We start from the raw sequence: 23,796 nt of genomic DNA, 5'->3' as shown, positions 1-23,796 counted from the left end.
GGTTACTACCGGAGGACCGAGGAGTCGAGGAGTCGAGGAGGGGGATTTGATGAAATGAGAAAGGGCCAAGGAGGAAAACATTTCAAAACAAAAGGTGGAAAATGAAAACAAAAATCCAAAACCATGACAAAAGTAAGTTATGTTAAGTGAACCTATACCAAGAATAGGAGCATGTTAGATGGGGATGTGTTGTTTGTGTAAACTATTATTCTAAATCAATGCATCTTTATTCCCCAAATCTCTGGAAGTCCGAAACCTAGGAATTGCGGTTTGTTTGAATGTGTGTGTGTGTGTGTGTGTGTGTGTGTGTGTGTGTGTGTGTGTGTGTGTGTGTGTGTGTGTGTGTGTGTGTGTCTGTGCATGGTTCCCAGCCTGGATCTGTCCTCCAGATGACACTCAAGTGACATTGTAATCTACATGGCTGATAAATGCTGGGTGTCATTAGAGCCAGGAGAGGTTCTCCATCGCTCTCAGTGCAGCTTGACATCAGAGAGCAGTGAATCTCGCTGGGGATGCACAGCTGTGTGAAGGCTGACACCCTTGTATCTGGAGTGAAGCTTCCTAAAATCTAAACCGTGCCACTGTCTTAAATAACTTTGGCTTTTGAGCTTCAACGCTGCAATACAAATACATGTTTGTGTGTTTTGGGGGGATGGGGGGTTACATGGTATTCTTCGACGGAGCCAGTGCTCTCCGCCGAGGCATCCATCTCTGGGGCCTTTTGTGTTGGGATCAACAGCCAAGGTCAGCAGCAAAGAGCTTTCCTTGTGTGTGTGTGTGTGTGTGTGTGTGTGTGTGTGTGTGTGTGTGTGTGTGTGTGTGTGTGTGTGTGTGTGTGTTAGTGACACACTAACTGGATCCTTGGCCTATTAATTGGCCTGACAATGATAAAGGAAATGGAAGTGGATGCTATTTGTCTCTAATGCAGCCACACTCATATTAGCCCAAAGACAAATGGACACTGTTTTCCCACATGAGCTATTTTTTAAAAACCCTTCAGAGGGTGTGTGTTCTTTATGGACAGTGTGTATTGTATATGTGTGTGTATTTTTTTTACGTGTTATGAAAATTCTTTCAAAAAAGAATAAATCAAACTATTATTGGCATTTGGGTCCTTGATGAGAGGTATCAATCAAATGATGTAGTGATGATATCAATAATAAAGTGTTTGCATGTGTGTGTATGTGCGTGTGTGTGTGAGTGTGTGTGTATATGTATGCGTGCGGCGTGCAGGGGTGCATGCATGTGTGTGTTTGCGTGCTAAGTGGGTCTAAGGGGGTCAAGGGGTCAAGTGTTGCATGTGCAGTCACAGTTGTGTTTAATAACACAAAGTACACATTCATACGCAGACGTAGGACTTAAATAATCACATGCGCATATGTATGTACATACATGCATCCGAGTAAATATGCGTAGTTTAGGCATGTGGGTCATGGTCACCACCTGGCTATACCTGAGGTCAAGGGTCAAGGATAGACTAAAGCCACAAGCACACTGCTGGGTGATCGGTGGGAAGGCGTGGAGGGTGTGTGGTGTGCGGGAGGGAGCCTTTATTCTTTCAAAAAGGACTATTGTTAATGCTGACCTGATGACAAACTGTGATGACACACACACACACACACACACACACACACACACACACACACACACACACACACACACACACACACACACACACACACACACACACGTAAATACACACACAAGCCCTTAGGCACGTCCATGCACAACACATTTGATATTTTCAAGGGCCCTCAGAAATAGTGGTTCCATTCCAGCCTCATTCTAAGCCAGCATCCACCACTATATTTGTATATGTTGGTCTGACTGAAAACACATTTCATGACAAACAGATTTTTATATTTAATGTCGATGTTTATTTTCGGTGGTTATATTACAGTGAGAATGAGGCAGCAGAGCAGGTAAACAAAGCACAGAAAGCTGTTCAGACAGTGAGTACAGCACAGACTCGCTTGATCGCACTTGTGTTCATATTTGTATGCTCCTCTGGGTATAATATAGTATACGTTATGATTACTTTGTTGTCAGACCAAGTCTGAAATGTGTCTTGCGTCACAGCATCTTCATTTGCAACACCAAGAGGGACAAATATTCCAGACTAAAAACAAAGGAACAAAGATTTAAAGAGGCCCTTTTATACTTTTTTGGGGTTTTCTGTTTCCTGTAGTGTGATATACAGTATAGGTCTTAGTACATGTAAATGGTCTGCAAAGGCTAAAATCCCAAAGTTCATGTTAAAGGGAGTTCCTCTCGCACAAACTCCCCCCCTGCCGGAAACTCCTCCATTGTACTCCTTTGTTTACTTCTGTAGCACTCACACTTCTAACTGGCTAGCGCTCCAACACACTGTACGTTCACAGAAAATGTTATTATTGTAGGTTCATTCATAGAGTGACCCATGTTGACCTACAATCTTTTGGCAGATGATAATTTTGTGGGGCAGTTTTATCATCAAACAATGCCGATGGTTCTGGATTTGTGTGAAGTTTTAACAAAGAAGAATTCTTGTGTCGAGTGGTAAAAAAGAATTCTGGAGCAACCTGGCTGTTTTCAGTACCTTCTCCTGACAACAGGAAAAACCCTTATCATATATGTTTATAGTATTATCTGGGAAATGATTCAGAGTAACCAGGATGTTGTTTTTTGTAATGCAGATTGGGTGATCTAGCAACAACATTACTTAACAAACAGACATGATCACCTTGCTTTTTTTCACAATAGAAACATTAGTGGTAGTATTTTTAAAAATAAATCCCATTATCCGTAGTCCAAGAAGTTTTCTTATTGCTCCTTTGAAATGATGAAGCTCTGGTAAAAAATAAACAAGAAATCTAGCAGAGGTTTTCCATCTTCTACAGAATGTGTCCCTTCCTTTCCTCACTTTATATTTGAATGTGAGCAATGTGTCCAGAAATGGGTATCCGTGTTTAAGTGTGTGTAAAGCGTGATAAGGGAGAATGGGATCTGATAGGGCATGATAAAATACCTGGGTAATGTCTTGGTGGATTTGTATGTTTCTCCTGAGGAGGATGTTATCTCCAGACTGGAAAGCCATGTTTCCCCCTCCAGGGAATCCCCCCCCCTCCAATGCCAATGCCCTAAGGCGCTGGTTGGACTGGGCATGTGTCCACACCCTCTCCCCCGCCATCCAACCCCCCTTTCTCGTTTATCCTATCTTTTTTTTCTTCTCCGTATTGGCCGAATCACTCCCTAACCATTTTTCAACTAGCTGCTTTTGTCAGTAAACAACTTTATCTCTTGGGATATGGGTTATTCTCTCTAGCATTATCTTATGTTATCTCCTTTCATTATCTTTAGGCTCGAAACCTTATGGAACATGATAGCGGATCCTGTGTATAATAACAGACGTTCCTTTTTTCTTAGACAGAATGTGGATCAAAGAAGGAGTTATTTTCTTATTTATTATAAATGCTGAAGAAACTAAAGTCCAAAGAGAAAACACATGCAGTGGATCTATAGAGCTATCATTTATACAACTATTTGCTCTTCTGTAGTGCAACCCCATATCTGCCATCCATGCTTTACTGCTTTACTAGTGTTTTGTGTTCTTTGGCTAGCATTACAAATCAATTTAAATTGTTAAAGGCAACAATACATATGTCTTTAGATTGTTTAACCCTTTGGACTTACCTAAAGTCATGCGAATAGATTACAGTCCAGTACAGAACAGACCCTCAAAAAGAGTCCATAGAGTCCTGGTTTTGGCTAAAGGTTGTTAATCAAAGAGTCTTTGGTTCAGTTTCTGTGAGTATATTAGCAGATTCGACCGTCAACATGAAAAAGGGAACATTTTGGACAGGGTGTCAGCCATTATTCAGTAAGTGTCCCAAAATGAACGATTCTCTCTTTAAATTCTCCCTGTTCACATTGCATGCTGCCCTGACCAACACTTATCCTACCTGTGGTGGCTGATTATCTACTACCGACCACCTCATGTAGCGTCATTTTAAATGTTTACGTATTTGTTATATTCTACCGTTAATTATCATTGATTGCGTGTAAGCACCAGGTAATTCCTTATGAGCACATACACATTTCATTTTTTATGTATTCATTTCAGATTACTCATTATCTGAACTCTTTCACACTGTGAACACACGGACATGTAAATTGAGTCCAGGTCAGAGGTTGCATCTTTGCTGAGTGGTCTAGCCATGACCTGAGGTGTTGCAGCCCCCACCCCCCCCCCTCCCCATCCCCAAGTCTCTGCTCAATGCTCATTGCTAGCCTCTGTGTCTCATTTGAATATATTGATTGGGCCATCTGTAAGCCATTTATCTCCTTCAAAAGACCGTTAAAGTAGGCTTCTCCACCTCTCAACCCGCCCACCACTGTTTCCCTGACAGAGAGGATATACATGAACATAAAGCAGGACACATACACACCGGTTGAAGAAATGGACCACACATCATTGATGGTGAATTGTTTGACTGAAACACTACCTTAAAACTAATAAAGCAGAAGCCGCCGTGTTCTCTGCAATTTGAGATAAGAGCTGGAAAACACATCATGTAAACATTGGCCCATGGTGGGCGAGCAATAAGTGTACAACTCCGGCCTGCTTTGGGGAACCAAACACTATCTAATGCTTTATTTAGTGTTGCTGAAATATCCCACCAAATAATGAAACCAATTATTGCATTCATACGGCGAATAATGCCTCCTTCAAATAATCTGCTTATCTGGCCTTCCCTTCATGGCTTTACATGTGTGTGTGTGTGTGTGTGTGTGTGTGTGTGTGTGTGTGTGTGTGTGTGTGTGTGTGTGTGTGTGTGTGTGTGTGTGTATGTATGTACGTCTGTGTGTGTATCTGCCTATCATCGTAAACTGCGTCCTGATGTTGCAGAAGCAGGGTTCTGGCACATCTGCACGCCCTAGATATTCTTTGAACACGCGTACGTGTCGTCAGCACAGTGCATGCATCATCATGATTTACTTATTCCTGACATCCCCAGTGGTAAAGCCTGAGTAAAGGATTACTCTCTAGTCTTGGACTGCTGCCCACTGTACAGTAAGACACATAAAAAAACACACAAAACTGTGCATCTCCAACAGGCATACGTCTCTTTGTGTTTAGCGCCTTTTACTGCCTCTTTGTTCCCTCTTTTGTCTCCATTCTTCATTCAAATCGGTTTTCTCCTCAGACAAACCGTTGGCGGGCAGCCATTTGCAAGACCGAGCAAGGGGGGAGCACAGAGCCAGAGAGAAGGCAAGATGAAGAGAGGTAGACGGGGGAAGGCAGAGGAAGAAAAGGAGGAGTGGGGAGAAGCAGGGAAGCATGGTAGGCGGGGAAACTGAGAGGGAAAGAGAGAGCAGGGAGAACGAAAAGGGAAACAAAATGAAATGGTAGAGGTGAATTTGTGCAGCGCCCTTCAGCATGAGCAGATTGCACTGTTAGCTCTGTACTCCTACTCCAGGTTAACATTTGAAATGTCTCTGCTCCGACAAGGTGAAGGGTAGCGGTCGCTATCCAGCAGAGACCTCGCCTCTGTGTGTAAGTACAGGGCACGGGCAGATGGTGGAAAATTGGCGTCGGCGCTTGAACCATACGGAGCATATGCACATGGGGGAGTTTGCAAAGACCCCGGGCATGGGGTGCGAGCCGATGACCGGTGCCCGCTGAGGCTGGCACAAGAAACAAGACACTGTCATTGGCACTGGGGTAACAGTGCGCCTGAATTTGTCTTGGAAGGCCATAAAACCAGAGACCTCGACTACTAACCAGACAACAAAACACTTATTCATATATTTACATTTACAGCTGCTAGCAAAAATGTAGTTAAAGGTCCACTTTGTTTTTCATGCATAAATACACATTTGGATTGCAGTTAGTGCCTACTGTACACAAATGCTTGCAATATCGTCTAACAATGTCTAAAACCTATATCTGCTGGTGGTGAGGGCATTGGCTGTGGCCGACAACATTCTAAACTTTTTGTACCACCCAGTACAACACCATGCATTACTTGAAGGGATACTGCCTGAAAGTGTGAGCTCTTTCAAGCATCTTCTTTTTTTTACAATTTCTGCCATCCCATTACTACACTGAACAAAAATATAAATGCAACACTTTTGTTTTTGCTCCCATTTTTCATGATGAACTCAAAGATCTAAAACATTTTCTATATACACAAAATAACCATTTCTCTCAAATATTGTTCACAAATCTGAAAAAATCTGTGATAGTGAGCACTTCTCCTTTGCCGGGATAATCCATCCAACCTCACAGGTGTGGCATATCAAGATGCTGATTAGACAGCATGATTATTGCACAGGTGTGCCTTAGGCTGGCCACAATAAAAGGCCACTCTGAAACATGCTTTTTGCTTTATGGGGGGTCTGGGGGGTCCAAACAAGTCAGTATCTGGTGTGAGGGTTAGGATTAGGGTTAGGGTTATGGTTAGGGTAATGTTGTGAATCGAGTGGCCTGTGTTCATCGTCCATAACATATGCCTGCCCGTACCATAACCCCACCACCACCATGGGCCACTCGATAATCATGCTGTCTAATCAGCATCTTGATATGCCACACATGTGACGTGGGATGGATTACCTCGGCAAAGGAGAAGTGTGGCGCAGTGGATAGAGCCTTGGTGTTGGAATCAGGGGGTCACAGGTTCAAACCCAACTGCAGCCAGCATGTTGTTGTGTACCTGAGACACTTCACCCCAAAATGCTCCTGTGGGGATTGCCCACAGTATTGAGTATGTATGTCGCTTTGGATAAAAGTGTCTAACAAGTAACATGTAATGTAATGTAGAAGTGCTCACTATCACAGATTTTTTCAGATTTGTGAACAATATTTGAGAGAAATGGTTATTTTGTGTAAATAGAAAATGTTTTAAATCTTTGAGTTCATCTCATGAAAAATGGGAGCAAAAACAAANAATATTTGTATGTATTTATTGTCAAAGCATTTAATATATTCATTGCTATCCACTTCAGAAACACTTTTTGTTATATTCCATGGAATGCTCTTAACATCCCGATAGCAATGAATATATTAAATGCTTTGACAATAAATACATACAAATATTTAATCTGTGGAAGCCGTGGCGCTGTAAAAAGCACGACCAATCATCTGAGCCGGCCCGGCTAAAATAACTGGATGGCCTACCTGCCTGTCAGCCTTCCATCTGTGCACAAACTTATCTCGTGCCCTCATTGGTCATGTGCGCGTTCGTGTGTGTTGGAGGAGGGGCTCTGTAAGGAAGTCTGAAGGAAGGGGCAGATTTTTTTCGGCTGCGTAGTTTCAAATTCTAGCGCACTCGAGCTGGTTTCTACATTCTTACCTACCCTACCTTTAATGGCCTATGGGTATGCAACGCAAAGGACACCAATAAAAGTGGTTTCTGCACCTGGGGCTAGATCCCACAGTTTGTTTCCCAAGGATCCCCCAGTCTTTCACCAGCAACCATAAGACCCCATAGAGGAAACCCCATATCCCATTGTAATATATATATTTGAAAGAGTGAGTCATAACATACAATGAAGCACTGGTCAGGACCTAGTTCTAGTTGTTGAAGCTTTTAGGCAGCAGGGAAGTGGAATTCCAACCAACCACTGACCACTGAGTGGTGGCTAACATTAATTAAAATGGAGTAACAGGCTGCTTGGGTTGAAAGCCACAAATACTGATAGTCTTTTCCCAAGGAGCTGACAAGAGTTTAGATCTATATAATAGTTTCCCAAAAACGTAAAGTTTATTTTAGGGGCAAATACGTTAGATTGAAAAGGGTAGATTGATTATATTGTTGTCAAACATCTGAACGGGTCTGAGTGCTATACGGTTGATGTTTAAAAGCAATTACTTTGTTTCCCCCTCAATTCCTAACTCAATAGAGGTCTTGTTCTATTTCCTTCTAGATGTTCCTGCTCACTTGTGGTTCTGTTTTGTCTCTACCACACACCACCATGATTTAATTAAGCAATCCAATTACAATGTCTGGAAAGAAAATATATTGTATGATGGTAATGATTTAAGTGCATTTATTTTTGATTCATTTACTGAGTCTCTGCGTCACCCTCTGTACTGTTACCTGACGTAGATTCCTTGTTACTTTGACATCATGCCAATCATTGTCATTAAATTTCCCATTGACTGGCTCCACAAGAGCTTCAAAGGCTCCAGACCCCAAATTAATGACGAGTGAGACAGCCCCATTTTTCAGGGCCAGGTTGACGTAATCAGCTGATTTGCCCGTGTGCAGCATCAGTCCATTCCTCTGCAGGGTTCTGAATGACAACGTGATTTCATCACTGCTGCTTTGAATCGGGTTCAAGGACAAGTCGTAGCAGAAGAACTCAGATCCTTTGAAGGTGGCGACATGCTCTTCTTTTCCTGGAGAGACAAAGAAAGAGAAATGTGTTGCATTAATATCCTGGACTCTTGTGTGCCTGTTGGGAAGCTGTCATAAACAATCAGAAAAAACATCTAAAAATGTGCGTTAAGAATAACACGTTGAATTTGATATTTTCAATAGTTGATATGGCAAGCTCAAATATGATGGAATAAATATTAAAATGCTTACTGCTTTCAATGCTAGAACATACATACTTATTTTTTGTGACACTTTTAATAAATGTGTACTAATTACATATGCAGTATTATACAACTGGGAACTACACGCTGCATTACATGGCACATTTGAAGATGCGTACAGTATGCATAAACCGTATGCCAACAAAACTTGCTGTTTATTCAAACCAACCTCATGAGAAGATTTTAAAACAGTAAACATCTGTCAGCATGTCTGTCCCAACACCTCATCCATACACAATGATTAGAGATACATGCATGAAACAATATAAAAGCAACATACAGTGCAAGCACATTATATCGAATATGCTGCATGTATTATCAATTATGTGATATGCATTATTGACACCAGGTCTACACACACATCTGCCAGCTACACAGAGACGTGCAAACACACATTTCCAACAGTACTGAAACTCAAACAATCAAAGCAAACATAACTCCTCAGTCAGAAAACAATTTGACACTTTAGAGCAAAAAAAGTCATCAGGCTAAACAAGAACTGTATGGAAAACCATAAGTAATACTCTATGGGGATTCACTTGTGTTGCCTTGGGGTTGACTGTGTGTAATACAATTCGATGTAAAAAGGGTGGCTTGTGTTAATTAGTGGGGGCAACAGTTTGACATATTGTATGCATTGCCTATTCTAAAGTCCATATCTGTAGTATAAAGAAAAGTAATAGTAAATGAATAGAATAAACTAATTAGTTTAGTATTTATTCAGTGTCCTGGTCATATATCTCTCAGACTGTTCAATCGGAAACAATTACTGTGACAGCTTCATATGGATTTCTCCCACCATTAAAAAAAACACTCAATTAGTTCAGCTTCATACATTTCTCAATAAATACGAGCATGTCAGCACTCAATAGCCCTGCTCAGATATTACAGGAGCTAGCCAAAGCTAAAATAACGTTGAGAAAAATTGTACACTGTTATTGTGAGATAAAAAGTGGCACTGAGCATCAGAGGGTGATGCATGTGAACACCCATTAGAAAGCGTTTAAAAACAGGTTTAGACAGATAACAAGCCATTAAAGCCACTAGCGGAAAATAAACCACCAAAACACAAATGGACTAATGCATTCAATTATCATAAATGAGGAGTGCTGCGTATTTATATATCCTTGCCAAACAAACTCAGCCACACATTGAAAATACACACACACCCAGAATACTTAGAGTAGCACCCAGGCATGGATACAACAACACAACAACTAAAAGGGGTTGCTGTCCACAACAATTTGTCACTTCATTGATTCCCCCTTAAAAGGCACTATAGTGCACCTCTGGGAAAACTGCAAGAGGTCGTAATTGAAGTTGGCTGGATCTTACCACTCTTTGGTCATTCCCTCAATGTCTGAGCCGCCTATCAGTGAAAATGAGAGACTTCTACCCTCTTCACTAAACTCACCCATCCCTGCTCCACAAACTCAGTGGCCACATAACAAATAGAGCCAATAGTTTTCGGTCATTCTCATCTCTCTTTCTACAAATATCCCCATGCCTGCACTTCGGTGAATTCCCCTAACCAATGGAGAATGAATTGTGTGTGTTCAGCAGGGGTGCTGTTAGGAATTTACAACACTTAGGGTTCAACCCAGAGGCAGTTTCAGTGCAGGGCATATATCTCCTAAGAGAATCCTATTTCCATTCAAACACTGGCAGTATGGCTCCACAAACGCAGGTATAAATGAAGCAGAACTATGTGAACATCAGTCTGCACTTAGCTGCAATATATTAAAAAGAAGGGGGGAAACATGTGTTAAATCCAAATGCCAAACGCTAGTCCTGAGGGGAGTTAAAGTGACAGGATTGTTCTAATAACTAACTTATTAAAGACACAAGATACATTATTTAAAAAAATATTGACTTTTGCAAAGTATTCAAAGCTTAAGCTTTTCAAGGCATTTCACCATAAAGCTCTGAGCAAAGTCAAACACCTGTAATGGTCCATCTGGCCTGTAATGGTAGTCAGCTCACAGATGGCTCCTTTAAGATGTCTTTACATATTTGGATAGAAATAAACGTGCTTAGAGCCTGGACTAAAATAAGGTTTTAGTATCTATAACCAATACCAACATGAAGGCATTATTTGGGATGTGGATGCTTAGATTGACAGGTTTGTGCCGTCTCATGTTGCTACCTGCTCGCTGTCTGCTCAGCTAATGATGCCCATTTTTTAAAATAAGCTACGAGTAAGATGGTGGTGCCACTGCCCAAAAGGCAACAGAAAGGGCCTCCCACTAAGCTTCCCAGCAGCTCTTCAGACACCTGTGGGTTCCTAAATTGACTTTCTCCTACAATGAATTCATTGATATTGTATATAAAAAAAGGTAAAATGTCCATGTGTAATGTAAAAGGGGTCCAAAGTAATGTCTCTCTCCAAGCACTTGTAAAGATTCAAAAAGTGTTGCAAGGGTTGAAAGAACCTGAAAGCTGTGAAGCCAGGTGGAATTAAATAACAACAAAAAAAACTAAAATAAAATAAATGTGCCGACAATTAGCCTATGCTTCAAGTTTAATGTAATGTATAACACGTTCTACTTCTCATATTAAACATGACAGTGACTGGCAGCAGCACCCTCACCATGATATAGACGAATGCACAACAACTGTAGACAGCTGAGCCGCACACTGGTGTGTAGCTCAACACACACATGCCAGATTTAAAGCAGGATCGTGTAAAATAAGCACTAAATCTAATTGCCCCACCCCCTTGGGGAGTAAGCACATTCTGAAAGTAAAATTTGACAATTTTGACAATTATCCCCTTTACACATGCTTGAAAGGGATAATGACATCCACCTGAATTCACCTCATTAGACTTCTCTGTGCAAAGAGTGCAGTGAATATGAATATGTTGTGCAGTCAGTGTGTAATTCCTGAGCCTTGAAAGAAAGACCATAGCAATGGAACTGCTTGTAGTATACACACCTGTGCTTCTCTTTCAGACACAGGGTCACAGCAGACACGGCAGTCTGCAGTATTAACATTAAGCATGTGTCACTCAGATGTATTATTTTCCTAGAGATAAAAAACTTTTTGAGCTGGAAGAAGCATGCTGTTTTGTCATTGTGTTCTCCTGGGTATTTGGGCATATCCCACTTGTCTCTCTGAGCTATCCTATGGTCTACACTACAGTCAATCAAACTACAGCAAGAGGCCGGCACCTTAATGCCCTTGAGTCATGACACTGTGACCATGGATAAGATCCATAGTCTTTTTCAGAGGACAGAGGACAGGGAAAGACAGGAACAGAGTGAAAGAGTAGCTCCTAAGGAAGGGCCATAAATAGAAACAACTAAAAAGAATAAAAAAGAATATCACTGTCTTCCCTGACAACAACTTTTAAACAAGATGATCACAAGTTGTAAAATCTTACGAATAGAATATTTGAAGTTATTCTTTCCTTAAATGTATGACATAAATATAATGTCCATAATAAATGTAACTGTGCTTTTACACTGATTTTCCCATAACCTCTTTGACAGATAGGATATTGTCCTCTTCCATAAATAATTGTTAATCAATAGCATGCAATTGTTAGTGCCATTCAGGAACCTCATTCTCTATGGTCACATTACATTTGTGTTTGTGGTGCGGAACTAACTGCACATATTAATGGAAGTAATACAATTATTCGCCACTCAAATTAAATTAGTGTCACAAAGAGTCAAGGTGGTATGTTGGCCTATGTTGCTGCATCAAGCTACTACAAACAGCTAGGTATGCATCACTGCATCAATATCAGAGGCAGTAAAAGGAACGTTTCACCGTCAGTTAACTAAGTATGTAGATACAAATCACTCATTTGTTATGAAGCACCAGGAGGCCATAAGCACGAGCATATGTACAACAGTGCCAGCATGTGGCCGAGCGACCAGCTTCCCATCAGTCACTTTGCCCTGACACTAATCTGGCATCTGGAACTCTATGGCTTCTTTTTAAATGAGCTTGCACCCAGGGGAGTAGGCTGCCTGTCAACATAAAACCACAACACAAGGCCGGCAGGATATGTGAAAAATTACCTATGGAATTAACGTCAGGAGTAGTTTTGAATGTAATTGGCATTATTCAAATAAGTGATATGAGGATCTGATGAGGTAAGGAAGGAATACATCATTTGTTAAATATTGCAGGGGCAAACTTAAGATCAAATGATAGAAAATGACAGAAAAATAACATTATTTATCATTTAATATAGAGACATTAGTGTGTTTTTAAACCACTGGAACTATTTGCACATGTATGATACTAGAAAAAACTAGAGAATGCAATTCCTGAAGAAATTGCTAGTGGGAATGCTTTATGCTGAAAAGCTGACACTGAATTGCTATGCTGAAATGTAATGTGTAAGAAGAAAGTGAAGAATTTAGATTGGCATTTGATGACATCCCATAATACGCTTAAATGTATTGATGGCTGCATCGTTACCGAACCTGTGAAGTTTTGGGTTGTTTGGAGCATTTTCACTGAAGTTATGAGAAAACCGTGTTTCATGGCGAGCCTTATGTTACCATGGCAACGGCATGTCCCGTAGATGTCTTCACGGCTGGACTGTTAGCACACATGTGAAGTTTGAGCACTTTTTGAACATTGTCATAGGTATAGCGACATCGCCTTTTATGTCGAGGGATGCGTTTCCACGGAAACGGCATATGATGACACCCCATAATTGACGTAGAGCTGTTGAGGGCAGGACCATTAACCATTATCTGAAGTCTGCTGCTCAGAGCATGCAGTTGGAGTTATGACATCATCGTGTTCCATGACACAGGTGTTTATATTTGAGCTAATGAGGTGTCCAGAGATCAAAGGTTTCCATTGTTCTGAATGAGAGATAAAGCTCTTACATGTGAACGTTTTGTTGAAGAACAGTAACAAATATCGGTGAAATTTCAAAGGGTGAAGCATCTCAAGGACCTTGAGTATCTGAAGTGTGCTTTTTGTGTACTTTCGGGTTAATAATGTGGCCTTTTTGGCAGATTAAAGGAGGGGTAGGTAAGTTTGAGAAACCGGCTTGAGATACACTTTTTGTTATATTCACACATTACACATTACACATCACAGAACTACATAAAACAAGCCTTACCCATGTCTATTTCAAGGAGCTGGAGCAGCAGGTAAAATGGGCATTGCTAAAACAGACACCATAATGATGTTGCCCATCTCCAATAGTCTTGTCTTGTTCATGGCAGTCAGATACCTCACTAACCCCCACCCTTCTCGCAGCACAATAAATACCCAGCTCTCTGTAAAATGCTGAGGTAAAACAAGCCTGTTGTGCCATGCTCCATTTTCAAAGGTTTATACGAAGTTCACAAGTCTGGAAAAAGTAAGATGCCCTTCCAAAGAAGTACCTGTGGATTTCTGAGGACAAAATGTGGCAAATAAATTGGAGCTTAAGCCATGCAATGTTGTTTAATCGCCTGTGTCAATGGTTTGTGAGTGACACTGTATTTCACCCATTCACTCTCCGTTTCCTTGTTTGACTGGCAGCCTATTAAAATGATACAGAAGTAAGTGTCTGGCAGCCTATTAAAATGATAGGAAGTTAGCGTCATGAAGCCAGCTTAAGCCTCTTACGGGGTGACAGGGAGGAGAGTTTCTGAAGTGCTACATTCTTTGAGAACATAATATTTTACATGATTATCACACCATTGAAAATACTTAATAAAATGTCTCGAACGGCTCCCTGCCCGCAAGTTAGGCACTCCCAAATTGTGATATTTGTATTTCATATAAAGTCTATTTTTATGTGAGCATATTATTGTGTCGACAGAGTAGTAAGAACAGGCGGAAAAAGCATCAATTAGCTCAGTATGACGTATCTGGGCGTATAAGTGAAGGAGTCAGCATGTGAGGATGAGACATACACATACTAAGTTCTGTCAGACACCATACTGTGCTAGCTTAACGTACAGTGTCATTTAGATTCACAGTATGAAGGGTTTCTTGCTGTGCAGAAAAAGTCCCCTCTCCTGATGTCAGTTTGCAGAAGCACTTCGTCCATAGTCAATTTGCTCATAATTGGCTTTTCAGCTTGTCATTAAATATAAAACCAGGCATCAATTGGAACATGTGTCTCATATTGTGCAAACCTTCAGTCATTGCGTAAGTGTACATGTAAGCATTCAAATAGTTAATTTAAATTAAACATAACAAAGTGTGTTATGGTTAAGCCAACACAACTCTGACAAACAGCACATTTTCAAATGACAAATATTCATTATTATTCAATGTAATACTAATAATGACTATGTTAATAATACATTAATATGTTGCTTACATTTTCAAATTTAATCAAACAATTACATATTTTACTCATAGGCCTATGGTGTAAGAAAATGACACTTGTACATGTACAGTAAAAGCTCATTTAGAGCCGCTAAAAGAGAAAGGCTAGAGACTCACATACAATCAGGTTTCAGAAAAATAACCACTGAAGTGACTGATACAAATATTACAAATAGTAAAGAAGTTCAAGGAAAAAACTGACGTATAAATGAACACCTGGTTTGAGACGGTGATAAGAAAAAATACCTTTATTTGACTAAAAAACAACAACAATACACCTTTCTCACAGGATATCTCCCTCTTCATAGAAGGAAGAGCACAGGTGTATTTAACAACACTAATGATGGCTGCATTTCACTGAGTAGCTGCACAAGCATGCTGGCTCACTGCTAACCTAATATAACTGAGCCAACGTTATGTTATCAATATAACCTTTGCTTTTCCTTCATGTCAAATAGCCTGAACAAAGTATATAGTGCTAGCTACTTATAGTTCAGTTAAACCACCCTACTTAGGGCTAGCTAACAGCCAAGCATCAACTCATTTATCAAAGCAGGCAGCAACAAACGTAAAAAATAAGTCCCTATTTTAAAAAGCATGACTGTGGACACGAGTATTAACAAATAGACATAACTGCCGACTAATTATTACTATAATGTGAGTGCAACAACCGTAAAGAAATGATAGGGAAAAGGCCCATTGAGGACTGTGCACAGGTGACTAATTAGCATGACTAGCGGTAGCCGACATGAAATTAAGCAAGCGTAGAATTTTAAAGTGATGGACAAACATTTTACTAAGCTGTACGCTCGTATAATGTAACGTACTTACAGTTAAATCGAAGCAAACGATAGTTTAGTCAAAAACAACGGCAGATAGTCCTTTTTGGAACTTAATTGGCCTTCATGAAAACACTCAACAGCCTCCTGTTGAATTACACTGGGGATGTGGAACCTACCATTAAAGGTCACATGTAATGCTTTTCCGGTTATTACCCGTCCCCTTGTGTGTTATGAAGGTTTGTCTGCATGTAAACGGTGTGCAGAGTCAAAACTCTCAAAGTACACCCTGTAGCGAGTAAAACTCTAAAACAGAAAATACCTCCCCAAAACGCCTCGTTGGTGAAACGTCATCATGACGTCATCATCCATTTGATTCTTCCGGGTACGTGCTTACGAAAGCTCGTACCCGGAACTAAATGGGCCAATCCGTGGAGCCGTTACGTTACGTCCGCGGAGCCGTTACGTTAAGCCCCCGCTGATTGGTCCAAATTGACCAATCCACACACACACTCAGTGCAGGCAGCCCTGCCGATTTCTGCTCCCTGCTGCAGGCTGATAACAGACAGTTGGGATGGCGCGAGATTCTCTCTGCAGACCCATTCTCACGGCGTTTATCAACCTATAAACCTTTTTCTTACTCAATATCAAGCCACACTTATTGTTTTTATTCCGGCTGTGACTTTGTGTGTGTTCAGGTTGAGTTTGGCTGGGTTTGAAAGTGAATACTGCTGAATACCCATTTAGGGTATTTACACATACTACAGAGATGCTGTATGCGAAACCAATGTGAATTTGGAAAATTGCACAGTATTTTTCTATTTTAGTATACCTCAACAATGGAATTATGATCAGTGGAAATGGCCATGACATGTGACCTTCAATAAAAACTCTTCTGCCTGAAGGGTAAACAAAGGTCCACAGCGTTGAGATTTAGAAAAACAAGTCACGTTAAAAGTTAAAAAAAAGCTGGTACCATGTTTAGCATATTTTTCTTGGAAATTGAAGCCAGTGGATATTTGGACGTGTGTTACNTTCCCCATGTAAGTCAATGGGAAGGCAGGAGACACGGACAAGCATAGGTGACAGGGACATGAAATGATGACGAACAGACATGGAGCACAGGGGAAGACAAGACTAAATACACAGAAGGGTAATCACAGGACAAGACACAGCTGGCAGGGGAGGCAGAAACACAAGGGCAACAGGTGAACACAATGAGGCACAATCAGACACAGGAGGGAAACTAACGACAGGAAATCAAACACAGGGAGTAGGATCAGACAAGACACAAGAGGCCTGTACTACGAAGCAGGATTTTTGCTTAGCCGGCTAACTTCAGGGAAAACTCGGGGTTTCCGGTCCTACGACGCTGGTTCTCTTTTTAGCAGGCTAGATCTCCATGGTAACTTATGCTGAGCGGCTAACCTGCCCCGGAGCAGGTTAGGTTGCAGGCTAAGAGCTCAACTCAGTGAAAGCACTGCCTGCTGACCAATCAGAGCTCAGTGTGCAGAGTTTAAAGCGATCAAGTCATATTACAGGAGAAAGGAAATACAGAAAAACTGCCGTTGCAGGAAAGACGGCCGGCAAAAATCACCGACTTTGTGAACGTGAACATTAATAGAATATCACCTCCCATCTTCAGAGCAATCTGACTATTATAACATTAGCGTTAAGAAAGCTTAATTAAATATCTGCCACAACATAAGTAACCGGATCAAAGTAGCAGTACAATCCGCAGCATATCACATCATAATGTATCATATTTCCTTATCTGAGTCAGCTTCTTGAGCCGTATCTGGCCGTGCAACACTCACAGTGTCACATACTGTATGCAGAAGTATTATTTTAAGCAACACATTAAGTTGACGAAACACTTGAGTCAAATGTAATTAAAGTCAGATCCAGACGGGGCAGTGATATCATAAACCTGTNTTCACTTTCTCCACTAAACGGCTCGCTGCAGCTTTCTGTTTTAGAGTTTTTGTAAACGGTGTGCAGAGTCAAAACCCTCAAAGTACACCCTGTAGCGAGCAAAACTCTAAAACAGAAAGCTGCAGCGAGCCGTTTAGTGGAGAAAGTGAATACTGCTGAATACACATACTTTACAGGGATGCTGTATGCGAAACCAATGTCAGTTTGGAAAATTGCAGTATTTTTCTATTTTAGTATACCTCAACAATGGAATTATGATCAGTGGAAATGGCCATGACATGTGACCTTTAAAAATCATATAATAATTTGTGAATAATCATATGTCTAAAATACTACCATTGTCTTCTTTTTTGCAACCCCGTATCACGGCAAGACGTGAACATGTGACGATTTACCATGCTGGGAGACGTGAAGATATCACGGTTTTGTCCCTTCAAACGAGACAGTTACACGGTATTGTTAATATCCCCCAACCAGTGGATACCCGGAAGTGCCAAGCAAATGCTCTACCGCGACTATTGGTCGGTTTTTATTGTCAACATTTGATNGTTTGTTCCGGTCTGCCGTGCTCCCCGGGTTTGTTTCTGTTAATTAGTTTCTTGTTTTTTCTGCCTTTGGCTTTTGTTAATAAAGCTCGCTTTTTGTTACCTTACCTTTTTTAGTCCTTTTTTAAACTGCACTTGGGTCCCATTTTCCACACACCCTGACACATTTTGTACATGTCTGTTGTTTTTCCCAAGCATTTTTTTAAATGTCTTGTTAATTGTTGGGTTTCTTTCTGAGTTTTTCCTTGTACACTACGAGGCCCCTTCAGACAAATGTGTAATTTGAGGTATTGCTTTATATAACAAAAAATGTGATTGATTAATGGTTAAGGCTCGTCCGTATAGTTCCGGAGTTCCTCTTGAGTGCCTCAATGACCTGTCTCAAATTTGCACCTGAAGCAACCAAATACTTTATATAGTATAGTTATTGTTGATCCACCAACCGGAACCACACATGAGCAATATGAAGACTTTTCCCCACCCACTACAAGTCACACACACATTTTGTTAACACATTGATGAGCCTGATAATCAATCAATGACGATGAACTTCCATAACTTGCCTAAGGTAAGTCCCTGCAGTCCGCTGCTTTTTTCCAAAGGAAGAAGCCCAAATACGATTATGTAGTAGGGGGAATTATGCCAAGATGAGTTGAGCTTAATATATGGTAATTATTTGACAGGATATACTTACACAGCGATTAGCATATCTCCAAGACGAGACAGAGATAGAGAGCGTAAGGAGAGGAGAAGGAGGGAGAAAGACAATGGAGGGGAAGATGAGCGCTATGAGATAAGGATTTATTTCTCTCTCTCTCTGACAGGGGGTGGTAGGAGACTCTGCATAGGCAAACTGTTCTTCCATATGTACCTTCACTGATAAGCCATCTCTATAGGGGCTGTGCCGATCTTAAGCAGGCTTGACGTGCTTGGCATACCAGACAGACAGCACATGTAACACATATCATTCATGACAACCACATGCTGCTGCCACACACACTTTAGAAGTTGCAGTGCACAACAGCGGACACAGACATATGTATATCTGTCTAGGTATCTTTGCAAGGCCCTGTTTGAGTTTTACACTACGGAGTGAGGACATTTTTGTAAGGCAAACACATTTTTGTTGCATCTTAGAATGAGGATTACATTACGGTCTTTGTTAAGGTTAGGAATTCAATTGTGGTTGATAAACTGAGGTTAGGGCAGTGGTTCTATGTGTTCTTCTTGCAACACAGAGGCATGACACCAGGAGGAAAAATGGTTATTTAAAAAAAAAAATCATATTTTGAAAAATTATTGTTTCGACAATAATATGATAAAGTACTATTACGTCTGGGTCTCTGTGTTTCATTAAATCTCGGCTCTGTGTGTGTGTGGAACGAGCCATCTTGTGTGCGTGCGCGAGCGAGAGAGAGAGCGCATCGGTACCGGAGATCGGAGCTTCTGGTACTAGCGAGCTACGCTAATGGATATAAGGAGTTTTTTCAACAACAAAGTAGAGGAGAGCCCTCTCCTGTCAGACTGAGAGACTCAGTGAGCTAAAGGACTCTCAGTGTTATCTCAGTGGGTCTCAAACGTTTTGGTCACCATTAATGTAAACAATTATTTCCGAGGCACACGTTTATATGATCATTATAGTTATAAAAAAATTAGAGAATAAATTAAAAACAGGTATGAAATACTATATGACATTAAAAAATGAATAAAGTTTAAAAGGGAGTGATTTGTAAAATATCCATAAAGAAATAGTAAATCTGTTTACAGTTCTGTGTTGAGAGATGTATCCATAGATCTCTTCATTTTGCTCTCAAAGTGCCTGTCCCCCACCATCCTCTGAGACGTATCCGTTTGACAAGAAGGTATACATGGAAGTGACTATTCGGTAGAGATATCCCCGACACGGCTAGAATTCGTCCGAACTGCACGAACCGTATGGTCTGTCTGTCGTGTACATTGTGTATAGTAAGTACTGTTGGTGTACGACGACGGTGTGTGTGAAATCTTCAACGTCACGTGTTGTCGCCTGTGTCTGTATACATATAGACAGATCCATAGAAACGTTCCGGGACAAACTCAAAATGTGATGCCTCACTCCTGTAAAAACATTCCGTTTGTGTAAAAACAACGTAGAATCTTACTCCTAATGTAATGCCAGAAACAATTCCAATCCTTAAGTTAACACCAACTATTTGACTCCAATCCCGTCACCAAGATACACAAGAAGAACGTTGTGTCTCCGTACTGTGGTCCTCCTTTTTACCAATAAATTTTTTTTTTTAGTATAAAACTTTTTAATAACAAAGCTGTTATTATACTATTTCATGATAATGCAGACCCAGAGACACAAAGTAATTTAGAGCCGAGACACACACACACCTTGCTCGGTAGAACACACGCACGCGCTCGCTCTCTCTCTCGCGTAGCCATGGCCTCTAGCCTCGAAGACCATGATCGCTCGATGCGATTACCTATATTCCTCAAAAAAGTTGTTGTTTCATCTCCTCTCGGGAGAGGACAGTCTGACTCTCTGAGTCACTCGATTTCCTGAGAGTCACAATAGAGTCACCCAGAGTTTGCAAAACCAGTGGTAATTACATTTGTTAATAAAGGCTCCGTGTGCAAATATACTAGTAATATCAATATTTTTTTAATCTCTTATTTAATTTTTGTCCATACTTTATGATATACTGTAATTTTTTACTTATTTCAAATTTTCCCTCACTAAACATTTTATAGGTATTTCTTTATCATTTAGACAAATGTCAAGACACAACTCTCTACATAGGTATCTAGAGAAGTAAAACGAGAGTTTCACGTGTCTATCTACGAAAAATTGAGTTTGTCACAGATGTCGGGATTGCCCCCCCCCCGGGGGACTACACAACCCTGTACAACGCGACACCCACCGATTGGTTAGTGCTTCGTAGTAAAGAAACTGACCGTGTTTTGTTGGTTAGTCTCGTCACCGAAGAGCACCGACCGAGACAGAGTTAGTGTTTGTCTCTTACAAGAGGGATTTCCTTTGGGACAGGCAGGTTACACTTTACGCATCACAAAAGACTTTCGACACCACGAAAACTTTACGGACAATCAGCAAAACACCTTTACGACATCACAAAAGGCTTTTACGTACACCCAAAAACACTTTCGGCATCACAAAACACTTTACGACATCCGATATAACAAAAAGAGTTTTACTAACACAAAAGACTTTACGACATCACCAAAGTACTTATGACATCCAAAAGACTTTACGACAACACAAAGACTTTACGACATCACAAAAGACTTTCGACATCACAAAAAGACTTTATGACATCACAAAGAACTTTACGACAACACAAAAGACTTTACGAACATCACAAAAGACTTTACGACACCCACAGAACGTGAAGTCCCGGTGGTCATATTTGATAGTTGGCCTTGGTCGTATATTAAATAACACAATTGTGATATTTGAACTGTCAAAAAATTGGCTTGCGTGGGATGACAATTTCGTGAAATAATGTGCAAATTCTCATTAAAGTACGTTAAATATAACACAACGAAAATTACTACAAAATTTGCGGAAAAAGATTACATGAAAGTTAAAAACATTTTCGTGAAACTTAACGGAGCACAACTTGCCATGAATATTTATTGAACTAAACGGGGACGGAACGAACGGATTCCAGACGACGTACAAAACAACTTACCAATATAAAATACTTTTTGTAAATTTATAATTCTCATGTATGTTTTATCCCCTTTCATCTTCCAGTTACTATCTCCATATTTATCTTTTGGTTTCTCTATGCCATTTACTAGAAATGTTGTTTTGTTACACAACGGCCTACATGTTTCTATAATTATCCTTCCTACAGTTTTGTCTGTATTGATTAATCCTGAATAATTTTGTCACTTTATTTGAAATCCAAAGGGAAAATTTATGTACATTCGTTTTTACGAAACCCCATAGATCTTCTATTTATTAATTCGGACTGTTTCATGAATTTCAGATTTATATAACGTACCAAACAAAACCCTGAACTGTTAGTTGAAAAGACGTTACATGATACAACTTCGTGAATAAAATTTGGCTATATATGTATCGATTAATATAGAGAATATTCTACATATATCTACATATTCTTTACAACTCAGGGGGTCAAAACCTAGCACACGGTAGCTACCCAAGGTAAGGTAAAGTTTCACGACAAACTGCGAGTCGCATTTGAAGCGGGGTGACGGTGAGGTTGTAGGTTAGGGTCTGGAACTCCTGATTAGTGCCCAAACAGCGGTTGTCACCTGGCGTAACCGGTATCAGCCGCCGTCAATTTCTGCCCGCGGCGCTACCCTTATGTAACGTTAGTCAACTTTCGAGATACGCAGGCAACATACTTTGACTTCCTCTGAGCCACGCAGTGTTACGTGCGGTTTCCTGGGACTGGTTGGCAGCGATAACCTGATAGTCCCTCACTCTGGACAACATAGTACAAACGAACTAATGATACAAGTTTTCGGGACGAGGACTTCGACCGCGAACAGTCGTAATTGCTGGTAGGAAAGTGTAGGGACCAATGGTACCGTGACCTGAAGTAACAGAGGTTGTAAAACGGTAAGAAACTCGGACACTAGTCGACCGAGTGAATTATTACACTCTCAATTTCATGTATTTATTACTTTCTATTGACCCTGGAATACAACACAACCTCCGGTCCCAATACGGTACGTCTTTTTTTTAAAAAAAAAACCTTGATGTAGTAAACCTATTACGCAATTTTCACGATAGCTTTTACCATATTAAGGATTTTGGAGTCGAAATAAGCAGGTCAGGTTAGTAGGTGTCAAAGATAAGTAAGAATAAGAACATCGGGAGTAAGCTATGTACCCATGTACAATAATGTTATGGGTTAGTTAATTATTACGTTGATACTTATTATTCGTAAGTGTTTCCTCGTACTCCCAGAGACATTAAGGGAACACACACAAACGGAATAAACACCACACAACGGCCGTACACAACAGTGTTATATGAGGAGATTCACCAATGATAACCTTTCCGGTTCGGCTATCCTGTGGCTCGGTGTCATTCTACCTACATGATGTGGCGGGTAGTTGTGTGGTATTAACTACCGTGACACAGACATAGCCACACAGTCGGTTACAAGTCAGTAATTAACACTTCTTCCTATTAGTCGACTGAACACTAACATGTGAAGAGACAAGAAGAACGAAACACTCCTGGGTTACGGAGGGAATGGTTGATTGGGTAACCAAGAGTTTGAAAAAGACAGTCCGGGGGGAAACCTCCTTTTTTTTTTCAGCCGGGGTTGTGTTTATCAGTCCGAGTCACCCCACGGTAATCTAATAAAACACCACCGACACCCCTCGAACTCCCAAAGTATCTTCCACGAGTCTTGTAAATCCCAAAGGGGTAATTACATGGCCGCGATGTCAACTTAAAAGATGGACGTTGTTAGGGTTTTGCGTGTTGTGTTACATGGGCGCTGACAATGTTCTTCCGAGCTATTAGTCGAGTGCTGTATATCCACATTCGTCCCAATTTCACGATAAAAATTCCACCACACACCTGGGAGTTATCCCCCCAGGCCCCGTTCGAGGGGGACCTGCTAAAAATTTATAACTTCAATTTTCGTAGTTAGGACCA

The 23,796-nt window shown here is 40.7% G+C and overlaps 1 protein-coding gene across 1 annotated transcript in view; it reads right to left on the bottom strand.

The window, feature by feature from the left end:
* LOC104952680 (neurexin-1-like) overlaps positions 1–23,796 on the bottom strand; it is a 379,092-nt gene that overhangs the window by 269,237 nt on the left and 86,059 nt on the right. Inside the window, exon 6 of the mRNA XM_010779550.1 lies at positions 8,082–8,383. Within this exon, the coding sequence (XP_010777852.1) occupies positions 8,082–8,383 (302 nt within the window). The remainder of the gene's footprint in view (positions 1–8,081; positions 8,384–23,796) is intronic.

The sequence above is a fragment of the Notothenia coriiceps genome, unplaced genomic scaffold (genome assembly GCF_000735185.1).
Source record: "Notothenia coriiceps isolate Sejong01 unplaced genomic scaffold, NC01 NC01_scaffold00000339, whole genome shotgun sequence".
In the NCBI taxonomy this organism is placed as follows: domain Eukaryota; kingdom Metazoa; phylum Chordata; class Actinopteri; order Perciformes; family Nototheniidae; genus Notothenia; species Notothenia coriiceps.
This window is presented reverse-complemented; position numbering and strand designations above follow the sequence as displayed.